At 42.1% G+C, this 13,120-nt stretch overlaps 1 protein-coding gene across 18 annotated transcripts in view; it reads left to right on the top strand.

Annotated features, from left to right (window-relative positions):
• The window catches only part of LOC139541147 (leucine-rich repeat-containing protein 7-like), a 234,853-nt gene that overhangs the window by 64,635 nt on the left and 157,098 nt on the right, over positions 1–13,120 (top strand). For 5 of the 18 annotated variants that reach the window (XR_011668318.1, XM_071345437.1, XM_071345426.1 and 2 more), the window contains exon 1: positions 3,970–4,628. The exons of 1 other annotated variant lie outside the window; for it this stretch is intronic. Coding sequence is in view for 16 of the 17 variants with exons in the window: in XM_071345437.1 (XP_071201538.1) it covers positions 4,604–4,628 (25 nt within the window). In the remaining variant the exon portion in view is untranslated. Of the gene's footprint in view, positions 1–3,968; positions 4,629–13,120 lie in introns of those variants that run through there. 12 more of the 18 variants (XM_071345441.1, XM_071345431.1, XM_071345433.1 and 9 more) reach the window with 4 other exon arrangements.

Below are 13,120 nucleotides of genomic sequence, written 5' to 3'. Positions count from 1 at the left end.
AGTTAACATTGGCAAGGCACTCCTCCAGCGTACAGCATCAGGCCTCTGCTCTCAACATCAAAGAACAGACCTGGACACGTCTTTAACGAAGCAGGCAGGGCCTGACCAATCTAACTGCGACAGTTGCAAATGAAGAACCAAATGCAAATGAAGGCAATCAGACACCTCCATGTTTTCAAGGCCCAGGGGCTGTTTGTGTCTATACTACATGGAAAATGTATTCACTAAGGAGCATAAAATAAGGTTTACTCAGATCTGGGTAACTATCTGAGGGTTGTAAAGATTGCTGATTCGATATCTGTATGTCATCACTTATTAACAAGGGGTTATTTGGTTTTATTTCTGCTCTAACAGCCACCTGTGTGCTGACTGTCTGTCTCCTGCCGACTGTGCAGTGTTGTGGGCAACCTTCGTGGGGTAGACTGCTGTCAGAGAGGGGTGTAATGGTGATGAATGAGGTTCTGGGGAGGTATTGAGTCCATCTGTGAAGTCCACTGCACTGGAAACACCAGTGGGCTTCTCAATGGACAGCACTATACAATGACATAAAGCTTTTATGTCAGTGTGCTAATGGTCATTGGTGCATAGACCTCAAAGATTGGTCATCATGAGATGAGATACCCTATATCATACATTTATTAATCAATAATATCATCCAGTCATACCAGGACCAGATTGATAGGTCCAATAGGTGAAATAGAAAAACAGATGGAAATGATAGAATTCTTATAGTGGATTCCGCTGCAGTTGCCTGTTAAGAGGTTAAATTAAGCTACTCTATATAGATTTTGTGAAGCAATTGTAATTTGTGACATACAGTCTGTAGTATGACGTATGACAATGATGATTATACATTTTGGTGTGTAGAATAACATTTGTAATGAATAAAAAAAGATGTTGCATCATGTGCATGTCAACTCAGCCTGAAACATTCCAACATCCATCTGAGTGTGTATCCATCTAGTAACTCCATGTCTCTGTCCCCACTCATGTGCTATTTCCCATATACTGTGGCCTACTGGCTGGCTGGCCATGGTATAGAAAGATTCCAATCATTGTCCTTCAATGTATGGAGGGCGATCTAATGAAGAGTCATAGGAGATTTAAAACCCACTTCTACAGACTGTCTTTTTCATAGTCCTAGTCCCAATCTAAAATGTATTTAGCACTTAGCCCACTATTACTACTTTACCTGCCTTGATTCTAAATGTATGTTGTTTTTATTGTATATAATGCTATTTTTTTCCCCCTCAGTAGAGCTTTGAGATAACCTTGTAATGAAAATGTATTATTATTATTATTTGCCCTTGGATGGCAGGGATTCTTGTCACAATGTCTCCATAGTAACCAAGGAAAGAAGGATGTAATATATGCATGCAACACTAAACTACTTGACAATACCTCTACAAGAGTCTGAGTTTTATAATGTGTTCAGACATTTTACTCTACATACATTTAATCAAGAGTGTGCAAATGAGTCCAGTCTTTCAATAGACATGTTTTGACAGTATGTATTTTTATCATGAAACAGAAATGTATAGTTAGTGTTTGAAACATAATATAGATGCTGTGGGTTGGATTATAGTCTCTCTGGTGTATGAAGGTGTATAATTGCCTTTGATTATGTTGTGCAGTGCATGTGATGACAACACAACAATACACACCCGTGGCAAGCATTCTCCTTCATTTGAGAATGACTGTATTTACATCATAGCCAAAGTAAATGTTGCCTGTCTGAAGGTAAAAGGGTATTCATGCAGCCATTTAGATGCCTAATATTTAGAAGCCAATAATAGCCTAATATACTGTATAATCTAGCCTACTATTACTGGACTTGATCCATATAGCTTGAAACATTCAACCATCCATCTGTAATCCATTTAGTAACTCTATGCCTCTGTCCCAATTCCAGCGCTTTATCCTATATATGTGGCCTACAGGCTGACTGGCCATTGTATGGAACAATTCCAATCATTGTCCTTCAATGTATGGAGGGAGATCTAATGAAAAGTCATAGGAGATTTAGTCATCTCTCAATAGCTGGTTTATGGAAATCATCCATATTAGGATGACCATCGGTGCTATGATCATCTAAATAGTGCACTGCCTGGAGTTTGATAATTGGCACTTGGACTGGAACCGATGCTATGGTCAGATGACATGATTGTACAAGACATTAAGAAGAAATTCCTAATATTGAGTTGCAACCCACTCCTTTATGCCATCAGAACAGCCTCAATTAACTCCAATGCTTCCCACAGTTGTGTCAAGTTGTCTGGATGACCTTGGGTGGTGTTTTTTGTCTCAAGGCTTTGAAAATCCTTCTTTAACCTGTCTCCTCCCCTTCATCTACACTGATTGAAGTGGATTTAACAAGTGACATCAATAAGGGACCATAGCTTTCACCTGGACTCACCTTGTCAGTCTATGTCACATGTGTCAAACTCGTTCCACGGAGGGCTGAGTGTCTGCAGGTTTTCACTCCTCCCTTGTCTTTGATTGATGAATTAAAAATGAAAACCCCAAAACCAGCAGACACTAGGCCCTCCACAGAATGAGTTTGACACCCCTGGTCTATGTTATGGAAAGAGGTGTTCATAATGTTTTGTACACTCAGCCTATATAAAATGCAAGAAAATCGCGTTTTTGACTACACTGTCCCTTTCAGGTCAACGGCATCATGAATTACAAAGTACCAGCTAATTTTTGCCAAAAACCTGGATGCCTCTGCCAGGAGACTGACACTTGGCCACAAGTGGATCTTCCATCAAGACAAAAACCCCAAGCACTAATCAAAATCGATAAGTATTGCTCGAGTATCGAAAACAGGGGTGTCAATCATTTTGACCCCTATCCTTTTGAATTTTTTCAAAAATTACTTTCTCTGAGCAATTGTATTAGTATAAAATAATATAATTTCACACATTTGTTTTGCATAGAAAATAGCTCTTTATTTTATTGTATATTTTGCTCATCTTAACCAAGGGTGCCAGTAATTATGGACCAGACTGGATATGCTACTATTACTGGACCACATCCCATACAGCCTTAAACATTCCAATATCAATCTGAGTGTGTAATCCATTTAGTAACTCCTTGTCTCTATCCCCATTCCAGCGCTTTATCCTATATACTGTGGCCTACTGGCTGGCTTGCCATGGTATGGAAAAATTACAATAATTGTCCTTCAATGTATGGAAGGATATCTAATGAAAAGTCATAGGAGATTTAGTCATCTCTCAAGAGCTGGTTTACAGACATCATTCACTGAGGAATTTGGCACTGTAGTTTGGGCTGTCAGTTAGAATCCTAACAAAGCTGTTGCTTTGTGTGTTTTTCTTGAGTTCTGAGCTCAGTGCAATGTAAACTATGCTCTCTTAAAACATTAAAAAAAAAAATTCAGAGGTCTCTAATGCATAGAGCATAATGCATACTGTAAAGAAACCCAAAAATATAAAGACTTAAGCAGCTAAGTATAACAACAGGTTACAATCCAGTTTTCTTTACAGATGCAGTAGCTTTCCAAAAAAGCCCAATGTGATCTGTACTCTCACCATTCCTCTGTGTGTCTGCTATGGAGTGCGCTGAGTTTGCTTGCCCAAATTTCTGTCTGGAAGAGGAATGATGAAAGCAACATGCAATAGTAGGCTGAAAAAATACTGTATTAAACCTCAATATTGGACTTTTATTTAATTGAAAGTGGGCTACACTGTTGGTTAATACAGACATGGAAGGGTTATACACACAGCATTGGGCAGGCTCTTGAGTACTTCTAGAGTGGCGGTGGAGCAGTGGTCAGACAGGAGTGTAGTTTCTAGTTTTATGAACGGTGTATTCTGGTCTTATCTTATCTTAGTTGTTTCCCTGCCGCGCACTTTATTCACGCGCTCGCATGCACACAGACCACTCCTTTTGCGTCCCCGTTCGTTCCATCTTCATCTAGTCCTCATTTCCTCCCCCCACCTCCTTTCTTCTGCCTCCTCCTCTCTCGTGTCGATGCGAGAGGAGGACACGCTCATTTGATTTCATTCGTGAGAAGTCTTCGAGTTCCCTCACGGAGAAGGACATCGAATTTTTCGTGGAGGGCAGAGGACCTAATCGGTACCTGCCTCGAAATTCGATGACGGAATCACCCAATGAGCGTAATCTATCAAACCCGGCATAATCGCGCGTCTTTTTGCCGTGTTTGTGCACCTCGGTAAACGGGATTGTATGCATAAAGAAGATAAGCATTATGACTTTGAACCCTTTGATAAAAGTATGGGGAGCAATGGCTGGGTGTTCATCTATCGGTTTACAGTGATATAAAGCGCATACCCGCAGCATCTTGATCAATATCCTATTATCACCTGAAATCTGCTATTAGAATAGGAATACTATTTTATGATGTGCTTACAATCTAACGTGTTATGGTCAGCATGTGGATGCTCATTTGTTTTGTCTTGAAAGAGACCCATTTATTCCTTGCCACTGAAAGGAAAACCGCACCATGGGTTGGTGCTCCTTGAATAGTCTACTCACCTCTGCACATACCTGTCACAGAAGGCTACTGCCCGGTTTTGGAATTACAATTGGATTGAAATAAATTCTAAAGAACAACCCAATGGACAATTACTCACATCTACAACGTAAGTGTGCATTTTATTGCTAATACTGTAAAGCCATGTCATCAATAAGAAACTGCATCTAATGTAGTGAGCAAATGACATAATAACAAAATATTGCACCTCACTCAATTGATCACTGTTACCAATTGCAATATTCTTATGTTTTATGAAGATTATGTCCACATTTCACATATAGGCTAGCAGTGTGTTCTGTATAATGACTTGGTTATATTGATATTATAATTGCATACACTACTGTTCAAAAGTTTGGGGTCACTTAGAAATGTCCTTGTTTTTGAAAAAAAAAAAAAATGTGTCCATTGAAATAACATCAAATTGATCAGAAATACAGTGTAGACATTGTTAATGTTGTAAATGACTATAGTAGCAGGAAACGGCTGATTTTTTATGGAATATCTACATAGGCGTACAGAGGCCCATTATCAGCAACCATCACTCCTGTGTTCCAATGGCACGTTGTGTTAGCTAATCCAAGTTTATAATTTTAAAAAGATAATTGATGATTAGAAAACCCTTTTGCAATTATGTTAGCAAAGCTGACATCTGTTGTGCTAATTAAAGGCCTTCTTTAGACTAGTTGAGTATCTGGAGCATCAGCATTTGTGGGTTTGATTACAGGCTCAAAATTGCCAGAAACAAATAACTTTCTTCTGAAACACGTCAGTCTATTCTTGTTCTGAGAAATGAAGGCTACTCCATGTGAGAAATTGCCAAGAACTGAAAATATCATACAACGCTGTGTACTACTCCCTTCACAGAACAGAGCAAACTGGCCCTAACCAGAATAGAAAGAGGAGTGGGAGGCCCCGGTGCACAACTGAGCAAAAGGACAAGTACATTAGAGTGTCTAATTAGAGAAACAGATACCTCACAAGTCCTCAACTGGCAGCTTCACTAAATAGTACCCGCAAAACACCAGGTAACGTCAACAGTGAAGCGGCGACTCCAGGATGCTGGCCTTCTAGGCAGAGTTCCTCTGTCCAGTGTCTGTGTTCTTTTGCCCATCTTAATCTTTTATTTTTATTGGCCAGTCTGAGATATGGCTTTTTCTTTGCAACTCTGCTCAGAAGGCCAGCATCTCGGAGTCGCCTCTTTACCGTTGACGTTGAGACAGGTGTTTTACAACATTAACCATGTCTACACTGTATTTCTTATCAATTTGATGTTGTTTTAATGGACAAAAAAATTGCTTTTCTTTCAAAAACAAGGACATTTCTAAGTGACCCCAAACGTTTGAAAGGTAGTGTATATCCATTATTAGTATTTCACTAACCTACAGTATAGGCTACATCAGGCTTGATGTTTATATTGAACCATGAGCCACTGTATGTTTGTTCCCCAGGTGCCTAGGCTACTTGTCCCTGATATTCATGATTGACATGATTGCACCTCTATGGTATCAGAGCTATTCAAGGTGAACCCTGATCATCTTAGACAATTGAATGAGGATATGGGTCTATTAGTAGTCCCATAGTACAATCCAATTTCAATCCAAATCAACTGTTTCTTAAATTGATCAATTAATGAGAAGGCCATGAATTTCCTGGTGTTCATATGAGTGGCATAAGCAGGTCACTCCAACTGATACTGCAGTGCCTTGATACAGGTCGGCTTGTGTCTAAATCCTGTTGCAACCTATAGGAATTGATCTGGTTAGATATCCAGTCAATGATACAGTTTCATAGTGACGTAACATAATGGCGCCGGAGGGGATGGCTGACTTTTTATGGGCTCCTAACCAACTGTGCTATTTTGTTAGTTTCTTTGCATTGTTTGTAACTTATTTTGTACATAATATTGCTGCTACTGTCTCTTATGACCAAAAATTGCTTCTGGACATCAGAACAGCGATTACTCACCTCGAACTGAGTCCGAACTGAGTACTTTAATGAGTCAGACGCGAAGGATATACTGCTTCCCCGAGACTAGGCCCAAATCCCTGTCATTCGTGTGAAGAAAAGACTGAGAGAATTCATCGGAGAGTGTGTAAACCGCCTTTACCATCAGTTCTATTGGCCAACGAGCACTGGAAAATAAACTGTATGATCTACGATCGAGACTATCCTACCAACCAGACATTAAAAACTGTAATATCTTATGTTACACCGAGTCGTGGCTGAACGACGACACGGATAATATAGAGCTGGCTGGGTTTTCCGTGCATCGGCAGGAAAGAGCAGCTACTTTTGGTAAGACGCGGCGTAGGGGTGTGTTTCTATTTGTCAGTAACAGCTGGTGTGCAATGTCTAATATTATAGAAGTCTCAAGGTGTTGCTCGCCTGAGGTAGAGTACCTCATGATATGCTGTAGACCACACTATCTACCAAGAGAGTTTTCATCTTGTAACGGCGGTCCTCCTCCTCTTCTACCGAAAAGGAGGAGTATTGATCGAACCAAGGCGCAGTGGAGTTTGAACACATATTTCTTAAACGAAAACACGAACTTAACTAAACTAACAAAACAACAAGCGGTGTAGACAGACCTATACGACGCACTCACATAAAACAAGAAGAACGCACGAATAGGACATTAGACTACACAAACCGAACAAACCGTACACAGTCCCGTATGGTGCAAACAATTACACAGACACGGAAGACAATCACCCACAACGAACACTGTGACAACGCCTACCTAAATATGACTCTTAATTAGAGGAACGCCAAACACCTGCCTCTAATTAAGAGCCATACCAGGTAACCCAAAACCAACACAGAAACAGAAAACATAGAATGCCCACCCAACCTCACGTCCTGACCAACTAACACACAAAAACTAACAGAAATAGGTCAGGAACGTGACACATCTATAGTATTCATAGCCGTCTATTCACTACCACAAACCAATGCTGGCACTAAGAACGCACTCAACGAGCTGCATAAGGCAAAAAGCAAACAAGAAAATGCTCATCCAGAAACGTCGCTCCTAGTGGCCGGGGACTTTAATGCAGTCAAACTAAAATCCATTTTACCTCATTTCTACCAGCATGTCACGTGCAACCAGAGGGAAAAAAACCTCTAGACCACTTTTACTCTACACACAGAGGCGCATACAAAGCTCAACCTTGCCCTCCATTTGGCAAATCTGACCATAATTCTATCCTCCTGATTCCTACTTACAAGCAAAAACTAAAGCAGGAAGTAAAATTGACTCGCTCATTACGGAAGTGGTAAGATGACGCGGATGCTAAGCTACAGGACTGTTTTGCTAGCACAGACTGGAATATGTTCCAGGATTCTTTCATTAGCATTGAGGAGTACACCACCTCAGTCACCTGCTTCATCAATAAATGCATCGTCCCCACAGTAACCATACGTACATATCCCAACCAGAAGCCATGGATTACAGGCAACATCCGCACCGAGCTAAAGGCTAGAGCTGCTGCTTTCAAGGAGCGGGACACTAATTCGGACACTTATAAGACATCCCGCTATGCCCTCAGACAAACCATCAAACAGGCAAAGCGTCAATACAGGACTGAGATTGAATCCTACTACACCAGCTCTGACGCTTGTCGGATGTGGCAGGGCTTGCAAACTATTACGGACTACAAAGGGAAACCCAGCCGTCGAACTGCTCAGTGACACGAGCCTATCAGATGAGCTAAATGCCTTTTATGCTCGCTTCGAGTTAAGCAACCCTGAAGCATGTATGAGAGTACCAGTGTTTCGTACGACTGTGTGATCACGCTCTCCGTAGCCGATGTGAGCAAGACCTTTAAACAGGTCAACATTCACAAGACCGTGGGGCCAGACGGATTACCAGGACGTATACTCAGAGCATGCGCAGACCAACTGGCAAGTGTCTTCATTGATACTTTCAACCTCTCCCTGACCCAGTCTGTAATACCTACATGTTTCAAGCAGACCACCATAGTCCCTGTGCCCAAGAAAGCGAAGGTAACCTGCCAAAATGACTACCGCCCCGTAGCACCAATGTCAGTAGCCATTAAGTGCTTTGAAAGGCTGGACATGGCTCACATCAACACCATCATCCTGGAAACCCTGGACCCACTCCAATTCCGCCCCAACAGATCCACAGACGATGCAATCTCTCCTGCACTCCACACTGCCCTTTCACACCTGGACAAAAGGAACACCTTTGTGAGAATGCTATTCATTGACTACAACTCAGCGTTCAACACTATAGTGCCCACCAAGCTCATCACTAAGCTAAGGACCCTGGGACTAAACACCTCCCTCTGCAACTGGATCCTGGACCTCCTGACAGGCTGCCCCCTGCCACGCTGATCTTCAACACTGGGGCCCCTCAGGGGTGCGTGCTTAGTCCCCTCCTGTACTCCCTGTTCACCCACGACTGCGTAGCCAACACGACTTCAACACCATCATTAACTTTGCTGACGACCCAACAGTGGTAAGGAGGTCAGAGACCTGGCAGTCTCCCTCAATGTGATCAAGACAAAGGAGCTTATCGTGAATTACAGGAAAAGGAGGTTCAAACAGGCCCCCATTAACATTGACGTGGCTGCAGTGGAGCGGGTCGAGAGTTTCAACCTCCTTGGTGTCCACATCACCAACAGACTATCATGGTCCAAACACAACAGGTCAGTCGTGAAGAGGGCACGACAACACCTTTTCCCACTCAGGAGAATGAAAAGATTTGGCATGGGTCCCCAGATCCCCAAAAATGTCTACAGCTGCACCACCGAGAGCATCCTGACCGGTTACATCACCGCCTGGTATGGCAATTGCTTGGCATCCTACCATAAGAAACTTCAGAGGGTAGTGCGTACGGCCCAGTACATCACTGGGGCCAAGCTTCCTGCCATCCAGGACCTATATACCAGGCGGTGTCAGAGGAAGGTCTCAAAAATAGTCAACGACTCCAGTCATGGACTCTCTGTTACCGCACGGCAAGCAGTACCGGAGCGCCAAGTCTAGGTCCAAAAGGCTCCTTAACAGCTTCTACCCCCAAGCCATAAGACTGCTGAAGAATTAATCAAATGTCCACCCGGCCTATTTACATTGACCCCCCCCCTTTGTTTTTACACTGCTGCTACTCGCTGTTTATTATCTATACATAGTCACTTTACCCCTACCTACATGTACAAATGACGTCGACTAACATGTACCCCCGCACATTGACTCGGTACCGGTACCCCCTGTAATAGCCTCGATATTGATATTTCATTGTGTTACTTTTTATTGTATTTAGTAAATATTTTCTTAACTCTATTGCTTGAACTGCATTGTTGGTTAAGGGCTTGTAAGTAAGCATTTCATGAGCATGGCCTTATTTCATTTTTCGGCGCAGGTGACAAATAACATTTGATTTGATTTGATTTGGAGTTGACAGCTTTCTTTTGCATATAGTGCCTGGTGAAAGTCTACACACCGTTCACACACTCTTTACATTTTGCTACCTTAAAATTTCAATCTAAAAAATAATTCAATTTGATTTTGCTCCTGTTGATCTACACAACCTAGTCCACATTTTCAAAGTAAAATACATTTATTGTTTATAATTTATAGAGCAAAGTTGGTAGAATCTTATTTAAAATGATTCACAGCTGTAATGGCTGCTAGGACTGCAGGTAGCCTAGCGGTTCGAGTGGCGAGCCAGCCACCAGAGGGTTGCCAGTTTGAATCCTGGGTCCGACGGGAAACATCTGGCAGGAATTGAGCTGGCAACTCGAGATTTTCTGGTATCAAATCCTAGATGCCATTGCTTGCCGTTGTGCACTTGAGCAAGGCACTTACCCCCACACAGCAATAGCTCCTGTGCGCCCAGTGTCGGAGCACCCTGTATGTGTGTCAGTGGCGGTCAGTGTCGTTTTAAGGCGAGGGCGGAAGATTTTTCTTTCAATAGCATGGCCTTATTTCTATTACAGCATATTGGATGACTCTCATTCATATTCCATTCACCCAGTTCAATGTAACAGCGATAGGTTTAGGCTACTACATGAAACTCTAATTTTCCCTATTCCCATCATGAGGTTGCTACAACCTAGCCTATGAATTAAAGTTTACAACGTAGGTGCACACAGGTCGAGAGACTTATTTGGACAGTCAGTGACATTCAATACTGCTTTGCAAACTCTTGCCTGCATCTAGCTGATATAGGGTGTAATCATTAGTCCAACAGTTGAAAACAAGAGTTTCTATTGGACAAATTCAGGCATGTTTATCCCTGTTTTGTTCCGTTTGCTTCCGTTTAAGAAACGTTTTTAAACAGAATTGGCAGAATGAATACATCCCTGATCATGCGTAAACACAGTTCACTTTCATAGCAGCCACGTTGTATTCCATCTCGCATCTATGCGCTCTCTTCGTCTAACCTCTTCCCTTCGCTTGTGGACTTCAATGCACATCAGCTGTATGTGACCAGGTGAAAAAAAACTTTCCAAGCCAAACCACTACACACAGCCTACATCGTTGTCACCATATTAGCTAAAGTAACGTCATAGTCACTATAGCTAATAGAACTAATGCGTTAGTAAACCCGCTACAATCATGCAGTAACGTTAGTGTGCAGTCAATAAGCAGTTACGCCGGCGGGCACCGGTGGCAATAATTTTGTAATAACAAAAGCTTACCTTGTTGTGTTTTTAAGTCCTAGCTAGCTAGCTAACAGGGCATCCCTCTGTTTTAGTAGGATGTTTCAGTAGGCTAAACTAGCTAGCTGCATTTGCTAGCAAATTAAATGAAACTGAAAGTGAAAAAAAATGACATCTCTCTCTATTTTGTTCAAAACTGTTCAACTATTGTCTTTCTCTCTATTTGAGTCAACTACTCACCACAGTGTATGCACTGCAGTGCTAGCTAGCTGACGCTTATGCTTTCAGTATTAGATTCCTTTGATTGGTTGGGCCACATCTCAGTTCATGCTGCAAGAGCTCTGATAGGCTGGAGGACGTTCTCGGGAGTTGTGATAATTACTGTGCAAATCTATGGAAGGGGGTGAGAACCATGAGCCTCCTAGGTTTTGTATTGAAGTCAATGTACCCAGAGGAGAACGGAAGCTAGCTGTCTTCCGGCTACACCATGGTGCTGCCCTATAGAGTGCTGTTCAGGCTACTGTAGACGTTATTTGCAAAATAGTGTGTTTTAATTAGTTCTTTGGTGACATGACTATACTGTATTTAGTATAGTTTTATCTAAAAAATCAAACTTTTTTAAATGTTTTGAAATTAAAAAATTTATGAAATTCACTGTGGAGGATGGTCCTCCCCTTTCTCCTCTGAGTCTCCACTGATGTGTGTCTTTCTTGGGGGTTGGGTTAAAAGCGGAAGTAGAATTTTGGTTGGACCTTTGTGTAATTGACCAATAAAGTGATGTTAATCTAATCTTAATCAAAGGTGCTCCCACATAGGATTAACTCTGGGGTATGAAGACACACAATCAAGACATCTTCGTTTAAATTTTTATTGATTTGGAAATGTTTTATTTCACTTTGAAAATGTGGACTAGGTTGTGTAGATCAGTAGGAAAAAAAGTTGTATCCCTTTAATTTTAAGGCAGCAAAATGTGAAGAGTGTGTGTAAGGGTTGAGGTGTTTAATTTTTCATTTGGTTCATATTTTTTGCTTATGGATGAAATCTGTCTTCCATTCTCATTAGTAAGCAGGTACTGTTTACATTTTGTGCCTTTGAAGGGGCTGATGAAAGCCCAACCTGCCAGTTAGTCACGTCATTGGAAAAGAGGCAGCAGCTAACTGCTACAGGCTGTACCTTTGAAGTTAGCTAGCCATTCAAAGTTGACAACAGGTCTTCCACATGAAAATATCTCTACCTTGAGTTTTTAGTGCAACTTTCTAATTAACTCATTGATGTCTACACATTTGCCTGTTTAGTGCTCTTAAAACTACTGCAGAAATAAGCAGAAATAATCTAATTATCTTCAATTTGGGCCCTGTTCCCACTACGAGATATGAAGGAGAGGAGCATTGTGGTGAAAGAGAATTCTACTTTTCAATTCACATTACATCCTTGCCTTACCTTTCGTTGTGGCTGGCGATGCGACACTCTTGGTCAGCCGTTCTTCTAAAACGTTGTCCTATTGAATAATGCAACCAAACCATATTACACTTAAGTGATAATGCCTGAGAAGCCGGTGTTTGGAGGATATATTGGCACGGGTGTTGTTAGGCCCGAGACGAACCATGCCAATTTATTCTCTAAACACAGGCTTTGTAATATCCAGGATGACCAGAGGAGGGTGACGTGTGTGCCCAATAGATCAGCCGGACGCGGACAGCAGACGGAACGTACAGACGCCCAGCTGGACACTGGAGGGGAGCGGGCTCTGCACGTAATGCCTGCTCAATGTACGCGTCCAGCTCCCACACTACCGGCGCCACCAGGCAGGAGGCGGGGAGTATGGGAGTGGGATCCATGGGCCGCTCCTCTGTGTCATACAGCCAGGACAATGCGTCTGCCTTAACGTTCTGGGAGCCTGGTCTGTAGGAAAGGGTAAACACAAAACGGGTGGAAAAACATGGCCCACCTTGCCTGGCAAGGGTTCAGTCTCCTC

This window comes from Salvelinus alpinus, chromosome 16 (genome assembly GCF_045679555.1).
Source record: "Salvelinus alpinus chromosome 16, SLU_Salpinus.1, whole genome shotgun sequence".
In the NCBI taxonomy this organism is placed as follows: Eukaryota; Metazoa; Chordata; class Actinopteri; order Salmoniformes; family Salmonidae; genus Salvelinus; species Salvelinus alpinus.
This window is presented reverse-complemented; position numbering and strand designations above follow the sequence as displayed.